Source organism: Drosophila yakuba, chromosome 2R, assembly GCF_016746365.2.
Source record: "Drosophila yakuba strain Tai18E2 chromosome 2R, Prin_Dyak_Tai18E2_2.1, whole genome shotgun sequence".
Lineage (NCBI taxonomy): Eukaryota > Metazoa > Arthropoda > Insecta > Diptera > Drosophilidae > Drosophila > Drosophila yakuba.
The window spans coordinates 12,834,660-12,850,088 of record NC_052528.2 but is presented as its reverse complement, the minus strand read 5'-3'; the positions used below and the strand labels follow the sequence as shown (position 1 = coordinate 12,850,088).

At 46.4% G+C, this 15,429-nt stretch overlaps 2 protein-coding genes across 2 annotated transcripts; one reads left to right on the top strand and one right to left on the bottom strand.

Annotated features, from left to right (window-relative positions):
* Positions 1-1,555: 1,555 nt before the first annotated feature.
* LOC6530388 (protein phyllopod) lies at positions 1,556-6,678 on the top strand. The gene is made up of 2 exons (XM_002091278.4): positions 1,556-1,975; positions 5,239-6,678. Exons 1-2 carry the CDS (start codon positions 1,787-1,789, stop codon positions 6,241-6,243), a joined length of 1,194 nt encoding a protein of 397 aa, XP_002091314.1. The 5' UTR covers positions 1,556-1,786; the 3' UTR covers positions 6,244-6,678.
* Positions 6,679-9,333: 2,655 nt separating this feature from the next.
* Positions 9,334-13,819, bottom strand: LOC6530387. The gene has a single exon (XM_002091277.3). It carries the CDS (start codon positions 13,061-13,063, stop codon positions 10,463-10,465), a length of 2,601 nt encoding a protein of 866 aa, XP_002091313.1. The 5' UTR covers positions 13,064-13,819; the 3' UTR covers positions 9,334-10,462.
* Positions 13,820-15,429: the final 1,610 nt, after the last annotated feature.

Sequence of the window (15,429 nt, the reverse complement as noted above, 5' to 3'; positions counted from 1 at the left end):
TGTCGCGGAAATCGATCGATCGAGGGTCCAGTTCCGGATACATTATTCGTTCGCCACGCAACTCCCTCGCATGGTCCCATTCACATGTTCATTCATCAGGGGCTTCGATTGCGCTTGGAACCTCCTTGCCCCAAACTTGCCACTCCCCCACTCCATACTCCCTACTCCTTTGTTTACTATCGACGAGGATGCGTAGTAAAAGTAGCGGCGGCCAGCGCCAGTTAACCCAGTGCCTGTGATCTGAGAAGATCGACGCGAATCGGAGCGAAGATGAGGAGGAGCGGAGGAGCGGACACAGAAGGTTCGGAGGAAGGAAAAAAGGAGAAGAAACATCTGTCGCCACGAAGAAATCCGGTTGCAAGCTGCAACACCGGCTCAAAATGAGCTACAACACAGCGAACATATGATTGAGCTGCCCGAATGCCGCATAAAAATTGGGTAAAAAACAAAAAACCGAAACGCACCTTTTGTGTTTTGGAGCAGCTGCCGTTGCCGTCGGTGCTTCGTCGGAGTTTTGGAGGATCGGCGAGTTGGGGGCACCAGCAGACACTGCACTCGGCAGTCAGCCTGTTGATGAGCCCACAATGAGCAGTGCACACATGCTGCAAGTTGTTCGTGCTGCGGATGATATGGGCTCTGTGTTGAGCGTTGAGCCGGTAGGTCCTCCATAATGATAATTCGGCGTTTGTCGCTCAATGGCAGCTGCCACCGACCGATTTCTTCGGGAAGCTTAAGCAGATCCAAAGGGCTGGACGCGAGGTAGCTGGAGTGTGGAAAGTTCAGATAGGTCAAGTTGTCAAAATATGTGGAGATACTTAGTCAGTCGTTGGGACTTTGAGATTCATTCATGGCATTTTCGCGGCTCTGTTCAATGAATTCAGCGATTCGCAGGGGAATTACAAAATCTGGTTTGTACTAAGCTGAAATATTTAATACTTAAATATTAACGGAGCTTTAAAATTGTTCTTCAGCGCTTAGGTATTTTTTTTAAATATTTATTTTACTTAAGGGGATTCAGTTTGTGGCTAAATTGTGAAAATTCTGCCTTCGTATTTCCACTGGCACTGCCTTTTGTTAAACATTTCCTGTTCCAGAACTCGCACTAGTCATTCTAGCACTCAACATCCCTTTTGGCGCCCTTAAATGTGAGCATATGCTGCCTCTTTGTTTTCACCCTTATTTTGGCCTTTTCTTTCAGTGCAGGCGAAGTAGCACGTCGCTTGGTCTCAGGTAATATGGTACATGGTATATAATCTATATAATCTGATTCCAACCAAGCCAAGCCAAGAAATAATATTTGAAAATAAAATTTTGAAAAATATTTATAAATATTGGTAAATTTTGGTTTATATTTTGATTGCGATACAATAAGTAAATATAATATATTTTGCATGACTTTTATTAAGTGCCTTACCTACCCACCTTTACTCCTCTTTTTCCGCTGATACGACAACGCTGGGCACTCTCGCATGCCTTTCGCCAGATCTGGCAGCACACAGGCAGCAGTTTTGAAAGTGGTGCACAGAATGCGATGAGGACAAGCAAGGCTCATTCGAAATTTGTGCGTGCAACGCGAAGGACGTGCCGCTCCGTAGCTCGCTGACCCGCTCTCACTCGCTCCCCTCTCTCTCTCTCTCGCACGCGTACGCCGCTTGGCATTTGTTGTTTGCCACATTTTCGCGCCACCCCAAAATAAAGTCGAGGAAACACAAATACGAAAAAGCGAAAATCGGCAGAAGCTAGTGCGACCTTTGGTGACGTCAGAGGCAGCGGAAAAATCGCCAGGATGTCTGCCAATCAGCAGCAGCAGCAGGCGAATCCTTCGGCGGCACTCGCCGCCCCCGCCGCCTCCTCGGAATACCTGAAACGCACCTGCCTCATCTGCGGCTGCCACACCAACCAGACGATCAATATCTACGAGCCCCGCTCCGGACCCAACATCGTCCAGCTCATCCAGGCGAAATTCAAGTTTCAGGTATGGATTTTTACCATCTTTGAGATGGGATTCGAAAAAAAAAAACTCAGCCAGTCGGCTGAGGGGGTGGCGGGTGTAAAAATCGATATTGGGGCAACTCGGCGAATGAGTCATGCAACGAAGGAGCGTCCTTCGGACAAACTTTTCCCTCTGCGCGTGTATCCGTGTGTGTGTGTGTTTTTTTTTGGGTTAAAAGGGGATGAACTTCGCTGGGCGGCAAATGGGCGCGATTCCAGAGGCAGGTAAAGGTAACTGCCCCACAGCATCCGCCCACTGGCAAAAATGTGGCAAGCCATTTGATGATTGATTTCGGGCGCAGTTTTCTTATGTTTTAAAGTATAATTCCTAATCCGTCAAAGGAGTTATGTCTCTAGGAGTATTGGTATCTATCAAAGGTGTTATGTCTCTAGATGAGTAGTAGTATATATTAAAGAAGTTATGTCTCCAGATGAGAAGTTATGTGCTTAGCTCTAAGTTCTAGTAAATTTCAGAAATATCGATTCCTTGATGGAAGTTCTGAAATCCTTTACAGCTCTCCACTAGATAGTAGTAGTATATACACCTTTCGCTGTGACCCTTAAACTGCATATCCTGTCGCCAAGCAGCTGATGCATTTCCCTGACATCCTTTTGGTAATTGGACACTTTGCATATGTGCCACTTAGTTCGATTCCCTTCCCATAATTTCGAACAGCTTGTTCTAATGCAATGTGTGTGAGCAGTGCGGTGTGTGTGGGAAATGCGACAGCGGAAGGTGGCCAGGGAAATCGATCCTGGCTGGAGATCCTGGTCTCGTTTTCTGTGGAAGTGAGTTTCGGGTCTCGGATTACAGGCACTCCTCGTCCAAGTGACCCATGACTACCTGTATCCTGTACCGCCTGTACACAAACCTGCTGAAAGGGCAGCTGTGCGGTGGATTTGCTGAGATTGCTCCAATTTCTGCGGGCAGCGAACGAACGAACCCGCTCTGCTCGTCCGCTTCTTTTCCATATCCCAAACGACAGCTGTATTTGCCGGTCGGCACTCAACTTCTCACAACTCCACTCCAGCTCAGTAAAACCCATCAGGGTTCCTAAGTTCTCTGCTCTGCAGCTCTTTATGCCTTCTTCATGTTCTCGAGTGAGTTTTTTCGCATATCAACTATTGAACTCGCATACCTGGATGCGAGTTCACAGCTTATTGTTTGTAAGACGAAGGGATTTTCTCTGGTTGAACCCTCAGGATGCCAAATATCTTTAGATAGAAATTCCGGTTTCTTAAACTGCGCAAATCCAAACAAAAGATCTACCCCTGGAGTATAGTGTACATAGGTGATTTCAAATCCCCGAATTTCCCGGCCGAAGTCCTCGAAGTGCCGAAACAAAGTACCAAACTAGACAGGACTTCCATTTAAAGGTCTTCTTTTAGTTTGGTGTTTTTCGGGAATAGTTTGTTCTAAGGTTTCCTTGCAATTGGATTAGAAAATGAAGCCCTATAAAAACATAAACAATTGTAAGTGTTTGCTAACATAGTGTGTAGAAATATTGGGCATATGGTAGATTATATTTGGTAGATTATATTTCAACGCACTTTCGGAATAGATGTGTAACTTCATCTTATTGAAACATTATTGCTTACTAGCATTGCTTGTGTGGTAATCAATTTAATTACGAAGTGCTTGAAGCACGCTACACAATTTCATAATAACAAAAACCCCCTGCTTACCCCGCAATATCAGAAGCTCACCCTCTTTACACTTAGATAAATTAACCCCCTGGCCATCGCTAGAAATTCGTTTGAACCGCTTTCGCGAAACCCTATATATACTCGTATATGGTGGGCATGCACCACCTGCCGTGCACCACCGATCGTAGCCTGGCAACCGATCACCCCCACATAAAGTACACCCTCGCCGGGTTGTGAATAAGCTCAAGTTCTGAATGACAGTGCCATAAACTCCAGTTGCAATTACTTTATCAGACTGCCGCCCCCCACCCCCTCTCCTGTGCACTCAAAGAAAAACAGCTTTACCACTTTCTATACGCACAAATAGTAACTGCAACTTGAAGAGTTCCTCTGAAAATAATAGAAGTATTTTCAATCATACTTGTCCATGTGGCAATATGAAACAGATCTTTGAAGTGCACAACAATTTCTCGCAGTACATCTGCGATCGACGTGCGTGCGTGTGTGTGTGTGGATTTCTGTCTGCTTTGCACCTGGCCTGCAATTTGCATTATTATACCGTTTACACATGGCCCTTGGAGCACACCTATTCAGCGCCGCAGCCAAAGGTAAACAGGCAGCCACAATCGCTCCTGATCCTGGTCCTGGCTACCCCGCAACCTTTCCCCCCCTCCTCTGCCATGTTGACCGATCCTTTCGCCCCGATCACCTTTATCTAATTTTTCGGAGCAGCTGTCGCGCATGCGCGTGCCTAATGGTCGTCATAGTTGGGTTTTAACCCAGTTCTCCGCTTCGGTTCCACTTCGGCATTAATATTTATTTTTTCCATGTGTATATGTGTGTGTGTGTGTGTGTGGATAGGGCGCGTGGCTCTTGGCCAAAACGAGTTTCCTTCGAGGCTCGAACCCAGCGAATGTCCCTTTGGCTTGTTACTGGTTACTGGTTTCCTCTTGGACCGTTCCTTTTGGACCAGCTGCTACTGCGGGGCGCTTAGTTTTGCTGGCAGGTGCACAAAATTATTGATACTCCTGGAATGCTGAGGTCTGCCTGGGTAATTAATATGCCCGGGTCGTCTGGCAGTTGTTTTTCGGAATTGTTATGGTTTTTTATTTTTTTTTTTTTTTTGCACCTCTCGCTGTCGCTGGATGCTCATTAGTGGTCGGGTGTCGAGCGCGATCACTAAGTGCATAGGCGTATCGTAAATTTCGAGAGGTTTATTCTGTGGTTATGCCTGGCTTCGGATTGCTAGTCACGCAATCGAATTTGGGTCAATTTTCCTTCTAAGGCCACGTCCTGATGACCCTAACGGTTTCATGGTTTCATGGCCATAATCAATAAATGATTGGCCTTGATGGCACCGCAAGTTACAATGTAACCGCCTTCGGTTCCTTCTAATGTCGTTTTACCCTTCACTTGCAATGCTCAACTGTAAGCAATTTATTAAATTGTTACCCATCAATACAATTAGAATTCCAAATGGGTTTGAATAGATATCTGTATGATTGGCAATAGTTATGGAAAAGAAAGCGAAACTTAATAGTATATTTACCAATTGTTGAACATCCTGTACTCATCTATGCCTTGTATCTGCACTTTCAGCCCCTGAATGAGGACAAGTTCCTCTGCTTCAGCTGCAACAACTGGCTGATCAACTGGCACTCCCTGCAGGCGGTCAACAGCAATGAGGCCGAAAGCCAGAGCCAAAGTCCCTCCCACATGGGCAACAGTGTGCTGCAGCAGGAGAGGACGAAGCTGCGTCCGGTGGCGATGGTTCGCCCCATGGTGCGAGTGCAGCCCCAATCGCAGCCCCAGCCACAGCCCCAAGCTCCAGTCAATCCCACACCCGCGCCCATAGTCTACGCGAAGCGAAGAGCCAGCAGACGCAGTGCCTCCGTCAGCCGGATGAGCCGTGTGCTGCGCCAGTGTTGCCTGGAGAGTATGCGACGGAGTCCCAAGAAGCGCAATCAGCAGTCGGTGTTCTTCTGCCTGCGGCCACAGGGCCAGAAGAGGAGCAATGTGATCTGCAAGGTGGAGTGTGTGGCGCCGCGCCGGAAACCAGTGGAGCGACTGGCCAAGGAGGTGGCCACCACACCCATGCCCAATCCAAATGCCACACCCACTTACCAAAGATTCCCGCAGCCCAGTGTGGATGGCAAAGTAGTGGCCATGTTCCGGCGACTGGGCACCACACTCAGCCGGGAAGAACCCGCCGCCGCATCGTCAGCAGCATCAATCCCCGCCTGCTCGAAACTCCCGCAGATCATGAGTCCCCTCAAAGAGAGGCCGCGCTGGACGCGGGACCTCGATGAAGACGAGATACTGCTGGAATTCGATACCGCCATATACGAAGTCCTGCCCACTGCCCGCTATCAGGTTACCCACGAGGAGAATAAGGAAAACGAAATGGAGCTGGAGGAGCAGCAGCAGGAGAAGGAGGAGGAGGTGGATGGACGAGCGGAACTGGAAGTGGTGCAGGAAGCGGAAGCGCCACTGGAACCGCAGAGCCACCACAAACAAGCAAACAGCCACCAAAATTCCCACCAAGCTTCAATCCAACTCGCTGGCCTGCGATTACCAATGGGCCTTAGCATAAGCCTCGTCTAAACGTGAAAGCGATGGGGATGGGTCCAATTAGTGCCCCAAAAACACACAAGATAGTCAAATTGCATGCACAATACGCAAATTATGAGCATTAGCAAATGTGTCTAATTTAATAGTACCTCGATTACATTTTAATTGTTAGTCAAATACCTTAATTAATTAGCGGACAAAAACAAACACACACACACAAAACAACAAAATACCTAAGAATGTTAAGTTAACGGATGTGGAAAGCTATATTTAAAATATACATATTAGTCGTAGGCAACTCCCCTCCCCTCTCCTCTCCCCCTCCCACGTCTTACCCAGAACAAAAAAAAAACAAAAGGAGAATCCCCTCGAGCCAATGTAGTTGAATTTGTTTGTTTGCTCCAAAAGACAAAAGTATTTCAAAATAACATGCGAAATAAAAATAGCACAAAAGCAATCAATATATAATTGAAATGGATTTTTATTTTAAAGCGTACGGGCGGTATGAAATTCTTACAAACACGCATTAATTCATAAAGTTAGGAATTAACTTTATGAAATTAAAAAAATTTCACATATCCCGCCAATTGTTGCTCATTTATTTAAATTAGTGAGCCGAAAAGTATGCAGTATCGTGCGCTTCTGAATTGGCGCTGCCAACTTGTTTTCCCTATGGCGCCGAAAAGTATGCTTCAATTCTTCGTGCTAGTGGCGCCAAATTCAAAATGTGGAACTGAAAATATTTCCCCGTATGCCTTACAAAATTAATTCCAAAGAAAACATTTTCACTACAAATATTTTCTAAATCATTTTAAAAGATACTATTGCCCAAACTTAATTAACAGAGAATATTACAAGAAATGGAATATTTTTAATTTAACTGAAGTTATTATATTTGGTTGTATTTTGTATATAATTAACTAATTGATAAGCTATGAAAAGTCCGCACATCCGAAATCAAATGTGGCATATTCCAGAACCAACGCGCAATCTTAGATACATACATATATGTATCATTAGTTTTCGCCTTGCGTGCGAAAGTCCGATGTGTAATTGTTGATTTCTGATGCTCTAGCGTATTTATTTGATTTAGGCAATTGCGTAGTGAGAACGAACGTGTTGAGGTCAGCATTGTCGTTGTTGTTCATGCAACTGAGACAGCGGTGCGTATACTTACGCTTTTTTGGCTTACAATATGGCATTTCATCAATACGAACGGATGACTGAGTGGCTGACAATTGTGGTTTCGCCGACATGACTGGCAACGTTAATAATGTGGTGCGGAAATTTCTACGCGCACTTCAAGTACGCTTTATTGAGACGGCGACTAAGGTTACTTTTATTTATAAATAAAATTCATCGTGCCTTCTGAACTTGAAGATGACTTGGCGCAACGTCGATGGCGAAGGAAAGAGCGTGCAGTTTCCGGAAATCGCGTATACGCCCGATGGCCGTGCGAAGAGCTTACACCCCCCGTCTCGATTCTCGCTACTCTGTCGCCTGCGAATGACGGTCAAGGTTGAGGCAGCTTCGCGCGGCTTGCCACACGGCACGTTCCACGTTCTACGTTCTGCCTGTCAGAGATTAAATCATTGAGTGCTGTGAGACATTTTTAGCTCGTCCAAGGATGCGCGGTCTTGCCAAAAAAGCGTAGACTTGTCTAAGGTTAGTGATGCACAGAGAGAAATCATTTATTAAAAACATTACATTCACATTTTGCATTGCTTTACCTAGTCCGCTTAATATAAATAAAAGCGATCTGTAAAACACGTTTCTTACTCAGAAGATTTATGTAAATATATTTAAATATTTAAATTACACCCATCAGCTATCTACTGCCAGCTAATTTATGCCTAATTCCACTGCGATAATTCACAGGGTTTATATTTATCCCCAAACCGCTGGAGATGAACTCTCACTTAATGAGTGCAAGTTGTTCTGGTAAGCACATGAAGTTCGACTGGTTTGCGTTCGGTTCCTGTTTGAGCACGTTTAATTAGCATAAATTTAAAAGGGAATTCGGCAGTAAAGCCCCAGCGGCAGGAAGCTTAATCAAGCGATCGTTTGAACCCCAGCCATGTGATTACAACAACACGAGTCTGTGGGGCATGCATATTGCGATATATGTATTTATCCTGCCCCACGAAAATATTATGCAACAAAAATGGTGTACGCACAAAATGCTTCCCGTTGGCTAGATCGTATATTTGGCTGCACTTTTGAATTTTGCCCACGCGGTGAAAAATTGTGCGACAATTAGTTCAGTGCGCTGGCCAAGCGCCCCGCAAAAAACTGGTTTTCATAACAAAAAAAAAAGTTAATAAAAAAGGAGCTAAAAAGTATTAAAGTATAAAAGTCAGGCTGCTGTGGGCGGCGCGGCGCAGCGAGATGCGTGTGTGCGAAAAATCATTCACTTGTGTACGAGCCAGTGTACGAGTGTATGGCCATTGAAATTGTTTAATAAATCGAAGCCGAAAGAAACAGAAACAGAAATCGAGCAAAATGAACTCAACTGAAAAGTGAACAACAAATACCTTGGGACCGCAAAAAAAATCGCACGCACGGCAACGATTAAGGCATGAGTACTCGAAATTCAGCCCCAGAGGCTGGAGACAAGGCAATAACAATGCTAACGGCCGCTTTATGAACAATTATGAACCGCAGGCGAGTTCGCCAAAATCCAAAAAAAAAAAAAACCAAAAAAAACCTAAAAAAGATATACAACAAAATACAAAAAACAGTAACCAAAATCCAAAACATGAGTTGGGGGCGCATGCGTCACGCTCATGTCACTTTGCGAAGACAGAAATTACGAATATTATTCAATAAAATTCAAATTGTTGCTTTCACAGGCAAGGCAGACTGGTTGGGATTTGCTGTTACTATATCCATATATACCTACCAATATTTTGCCGATTTTTTGTCGACTATTTTGGTGGCCTAGTTACCTTCGGTTCTCGAGTGGCGCGAATTTCGCTTTCAATTTCGGGCAGCCAAATTGCGCAAGATTCGTTAAATGATTTGGCAAAAAGACAGCAAGTTTGTTAGCTAAGCTCCGTTTCAAGTTCACCATTGTGGTGTAATTATAGTAATACCCTGGACCAAATGCAACCCCGTTTTTTGTTTATTGTTTGTAATAAGTTTATTTATGGTTAACACGCATAATATAATTTATTGCATCTACAGACCAATGCGTCTGTAAGAAATCGAAATTAAAAGCTAAAAATGAAAAATATTTTTATTCTCTCCTGTAATAATCCGTTTTGCTGTTTCCTCCGTTTTTTTTTTCATTCGCCGGAGGACAACCAAGTTTCCTACATCTAAATATGCAATTATTAATTATTACTAATAAAAGTGTGGAAATAAAAACAAATAAAATAAAAAGGTGCGAAAATTGCGAGTGGGTTGGGTGGAAAATGTGGAAATCACCTTTGCCTGCCCCTCGAATGTTAAACCTAATGACCTGAGAATCTAATTAAATTTTTCTTCATTCCAATCTGAATTACATCCGTAATACTCACATCTGGTTTAGTATGGCCGCAATTCTATAACTGATTTTTATGGCAGCCGTTTGAGTTATGGGTGTGTGACAATCCTATATCTAACCTAATTGCAAGCTAAATAAAAATGTTTATAGGCAATAAAAGAATACTAAATCTGCATACAAGTCGCCAGGAATATTTTGTGAACTCGTGAGGATATTTCTAGGCATATACTCGTATAGAAGTCCGGTGAGACTTTGCGAATATAGTTGGGGCCGTATTCTATTTCTATAGTTTTTCAAACACAACAATGATGTTTATAACCTACAATCTACCAACTGGTTAATGGTCAATCATATATATTGATTATGTTACGTATAATCCTAAGTGTCTACCAAACCAATTATATCTCTGTGTTGCATTTCTTAAGCTATTGGCAGTGATTGTTATGTTATGTTTCATATAAGAAAGGTGTAAAAAAATAATATCAAGGGCTGGCAGAGTTCCACGTGATCCAACGAAACCCCTCGGAAAGTTCGGTGATAAAAATTCGTTAACTATAGGTATCTGTTCCTAACCTAAGTTGGGCTACGGTGCTCGGGGGTGTTGGGGGGGTGTATAATGGTGTATATGTGGGACTTTTAACAAGTTGAACAGCATCACAGTGTACAGCCATTAATTTCACATACGATTAGCCGTTCTAAAACGGAGTTCTATAACAGAGTTCTTTCTATACTCCCACTAAAATTAATCAACAATATGCGCCCAGTTTAGTTCACGGGCGATATGGCCTGTCCGAATTTCCTGGCCCTCTGGCCGAATCCCTTGCTACCATCTGGACCCATGGGAGTGCGTACCAGGCTCTCGGCAGCGCGCTGGGCAAACGATCCGGAACGCGACCGTGGCGATCCGTCCAGGAAGCTGCCGGTACGGGATCTCGGTTGGCCATCGTAGCCATCGCCTCCGCCGTGCTTGTAGTTGCTAAGGAAACTGCCGGTGCGAGATCGTGGCGATCCATCGAAGCCTTCCGATCCGAAGGAGCAGCGACGATCGTATCCCGAGTCCGTGGATATGCGTCTGCCACCAATATACTGGGCATTGTCATATGCCGCCAGCTTGCTGCTCAGCTGCTGGAAGTTGTTGGAATAACGACGTGGCCACACCTGGTAGCCACCGCCTCCTCCACCCACCAGCTGATCGGTTTGAATGGACTCACGCTCGATGTTGAAATCGTTCGAAGGACGACGATAGAAGCCACTGCTCTCGCTGGCATTCGAGAAGGTTCGCTCGAACTGCATGGATCCGTTCGAGAAGCGACGCTCCTGGTTCTGATTGTTGCCCGGGCAACTGCCATTGGAGCACACCGAGGTCTTTCGGTAACTGGTCTCCGTGGTCTGACCAAAGTCCGAGACCCTTCTGGAGCAGGGACAGCTCTCCGAGCAGTTCGAGTCACGTCGCTGGGGAACTCCGCCCGTTTCCGAGCAATTGCTGGCCCTTCGCGACATCGAAGGATTGGCTTCTGGTGTGAAGTTCTGCTCGGAGCAGTTGGACAGGCGGCGCTGCAGATTGCTCATACCAGACACCATCGGATTAGCGCCTGCATTGGCAGCAGAAGATATAGGCGAAACATCGCCCAAGGCGGCCGCTGTGTTGGCCGAAATCGTCGATGTGTTGCTGTATCGCCTGGGACCATAGCCGAAAAAACCGGTGGGACCCACCTCCTGGTTCTGGCTGCCGATGCTCCCACGGGGCTGATAATGCTGATACGGATTGGCATGGTAGCTGGGCCCCTGTTGGTAGTAGCTGGGCTGGAAGTCCGAGTTGTTGCGCTTGAGTTTGAAGCGCAGATCGGGAACTGTTTCGTGGCCGGAGAAGCTGCCACCGCGACTCCTCTCGTAGTTGGCGTCGTTGTAGTAGCGATAGTTCTCCACCATCCGGGCCACCGGAGCGGCGATCTGGATGACGGCTGCCTTCTTGCCGGTCTTCTTCTTGGGCGCCACCATCTCGTAGACCTGGAAGGGACCAGTCAGATGACGGGCATCCCTGGCGGAGGAGGACTCCAGGTACTCGACGAGAGCGCACTCCTTTTGCTGCAGTTCCGGATACTTGTTCATGAACTGGCGCACATCCACGGGAATGGCCATGCCCGGCTTGAGGATGCGTATGAGGGCAATCTCGCCGCAGGGTGAGAACAGATCCGATACCTTTTCGATGGTTAACTTGTCCAGTGGCAGATCACAAGCGACGATCGTGCGAGAGGGCATGGTTTCATCGAAGCTGGGCAGCGGCTCGATTCTGCGCACCTTGGTGCCCACATCATTCAGCTCGATCTTGCGCGACTTGCGACGCACTGCATCTCCAACCACCTTCCACTCCCTCGTCAACTGGCGCACCCTCTTGAAGCTGGACACCAATTTGAGGCTCACGAAACCCTCCTTGTTGCGCCGCACATGCTTCAGCAGGAATGCATCCTTCAGGATGCTCTCGTTGGAGAAGTAGAACTCCACGGCTTCGGTGATTTCGGCAGCCAGCTCCTCGCTGGGAATGAGTGAGGGATCAAGAGTATCTATCTCATTGGGTCCTTGGTGTTCGGTATCCGCCTCCTGGTGAATCTGCACTTCCTGCTCCTTCTCCTGTGGCTGCTCCACCTCCTTCTCCTTCTTCATGGTGAGGAACGAGCGATGAGTTCTCTTGGCTTCCAGCACGGGTGAGTTGGCCGGTGCGACCGCGGGAGGCGGAGATGCATCCAGGGTGAAGTTGGGATGCAAATAGATGTTATCCATCTGGTGCTTGCGGAACTTCTCCAAATTTGCCTCACTCAAGACGGCCGGTGGCGTAGACTGGCGCTCGGTTAAGTCCACCTCGTTTATGATGTGATTGTCCACGGCCAGTGGCTTCAACTCATCGCCCTCCTCCGAAGATTCATCCGAGTCCCCAATGGAGGAGCCCATGCCCACGTCCACCAGTTGCTGATCGGTGGGCGACATGGGTGGAGCCGAGGGTGAAGTATCCTCCGAGGTGCTGCCATTGCTGCTGCCCAGCTGAGAGTCCATCGATTCCATCTGGTGGAGCAGTGCCTGGGCAGAGCGCCTGGCATGCATGCGGAGCAGCTTGCAGGGCAGCGATGAGGACAGTGGCACCACCGCCTGGGAACTGCAGCTGGGCTGCTCATCATCCAGCTCCTCCACCTCGTTGGCCTTCTCCATGGGAGCTGGTGATTCCGGCGCTTTCATCACCGGCACAGCGGTGAGAATGGGTGCTAGGATCGGAGTGGGATCCACGGGACTCACGAGGAATGTGTGACCCTCTGCGCCGGCATGTGGCGCCTTCACCTCGTACACCTGCTCCGCCTGATCCATGGGACTGCTCATGGCTCCAACGAACGACCTTGGCTGATGCTCTGAGATGTTTTTGGCCACTCCAGCAAAAGCGAAATGTTGTCTTTCCCCTTTTTTTGGCTCTGCTCTCTTTTGTTTCTGACCAAGCCAAGCGCAATTTCTTCCCAATTTCGCCGCTCTCTTTCTCTCTATCTATCTTTCTCTCTCTCGCGTTCACTTTCACTTTCAAGTTCAGTGGGGAAAAGCTCGCTGCGGGAGCTGCACCTTACATAGGATAGACCCGATTAGCCAAGATGTGCATCTGGTCAGCATGTAATCCAAACTGAAACGCTCATCGAACGTCAGCTGTTGCTGTTGGCAATGTTGCTAGTTGCTAGTTGCTTTAGTTGTAGTTGTAGTTGCAGCAGCAGTTGCTGGAGTGTGTTTTATAGCGCCGTTTGCGTAATAACGTCTGCAACGTGCCTGGAATTTGTTTGGGGCGTTTTGTCGCCTGTGCTTGCGTTTTATTTCTTTTTCTAGGCCGCGCTTGACACCGATTTGCCAAAAGTTAATAAATAAAAGTTCAATTAACAATTTCGACTGCGTTTTGGGTTATTTTCGAGTTCAAGTTGTTGCCGTTGTTTCTGCTTGTTGGTTGTTGCTTGTTTGTTGCCCGTTTCCTAAGTAAGTGTATTTCCGTAAGGCTTTTCGGTTGAACTTGTGTAAACTTTCTGTTTCGCACGCGGCTAAATTGAGTTCATGCAACGCTGCAACGCGGAGATCGACTGAAATTGCAAATTGATTTGAGGTCGGTTAAATACCCTCTGCTTTCGTTTCAATTTTGTTTTTTTTTCTGCCTCTTTTTTCGTGTTTACAGCAGCAGGCGGCCGGCGGCAGCGGCAGCGCCAGCGACAGCGGCGTTATTGAGCGGTCCAAGTACGCACGATAACAACGACAACGAAAAGCCAATAGCAACAGCAACAACAACAACAGCAACAACAGTGCTCGACGGACGGCGGCGAACGAGAGCAGCGACGTCGGCAGCGACAACTTATTGGCAACACACACGAAACTTGTTGCGTTGCCAGCAACAACTACAGTTTACAACAACAACAAAAGCAACAGCAGCAGGCACACACAGCAGCAACAATAGCAGCAAACACAGCAGCAACAATAGCAGCAAACACAGCTGCACTAACAGCAAACACACGAGCAACAATTTCAAATGCAGCAGCAACACTACGAGCAACTTGAGCAAACACAGAAGCAACATTGCTAGCAAGCATAACAAATGCAGCAGCAACACCGCGAACAACAATTCGACGCAGCAGCGAAAACACAGGCGACAACAAATGCAACACAATAAGCAGCAACAGCAACAATATGTGCAACAACAGCTAACACAGCAGCAACAACATAGGCTACAACAGCTGCAACTCTAAGAGCAACATGAGCAAACACAAGAGCAACATTGCTAGCAAACACAGCAAATGCAGCAGCAAGACCGAGAACAACAACTCCATACGCAGCAGCAACAACACAGGCTGCAACAGTAACAACACCACGAGCAACATCAACAAACACAGCAGCAACATTACAAGGAAACACAGCAAAGGCAGCTGCAACAACACAAACAACAAACAACAGCAAACACTACGAAAAACAACTGCAAACACAACAGCAACACATTGACGGCATTTGCATTTGCTCAATGCATTTGTCAGCTCGTTTGGTTGTTTGAATATTCTACACGTTTGACATTAGCACACACATTGCCACTTCCGATTTGCATTGATCGGCTGAAAATTGGGAAAGTGCTTTTCGCGTGCTGACCTCGTTGCACGAAAATAACACTCAATTGCAATTGCAGTTGCTGTTGCTGTTGATATTGCTATTGCAATCGCAATTACTGCGTCCAGAACGAGCCGTTTATCGTTTATCTCCGAGGGGAAACAGGAAGGAAGCTGCGTCCAGCGACAACAAATTGCATTTTGAGGGTTACACACTTGACAACCCAGAGCCGCTGATCAATTGCAATCAATTGCAGGTCAGTTCCGCTTTGCAACAAGGCGATCGTGAAGCTTATCATGGAAATTGGGCAAACACTATTTCAATTGCAACACAGTGATAGAAGTTGATAGAAAATGTAGAAAATATCGAGGCTAAAACAGAAGCATAGCTGGCAAGGCCAAAAAATATTTATATGAAAAGAGCACAGAATTTAAAAATTTGTTCAGTTTTCTTTTTAAAATCATTCGTCATAAAGATTTCTTACCATGAGCATTACATTTTTTAGAAGCTTTATCTTCGGACCATCGAACTATTTAGTTCGTTAGATAAATTCGCTTCTATGGAGCATTTTTCTTGAGTAAACAAGATTCCATAATTAATAATACGTTTACATACGAAATGGATGCCGC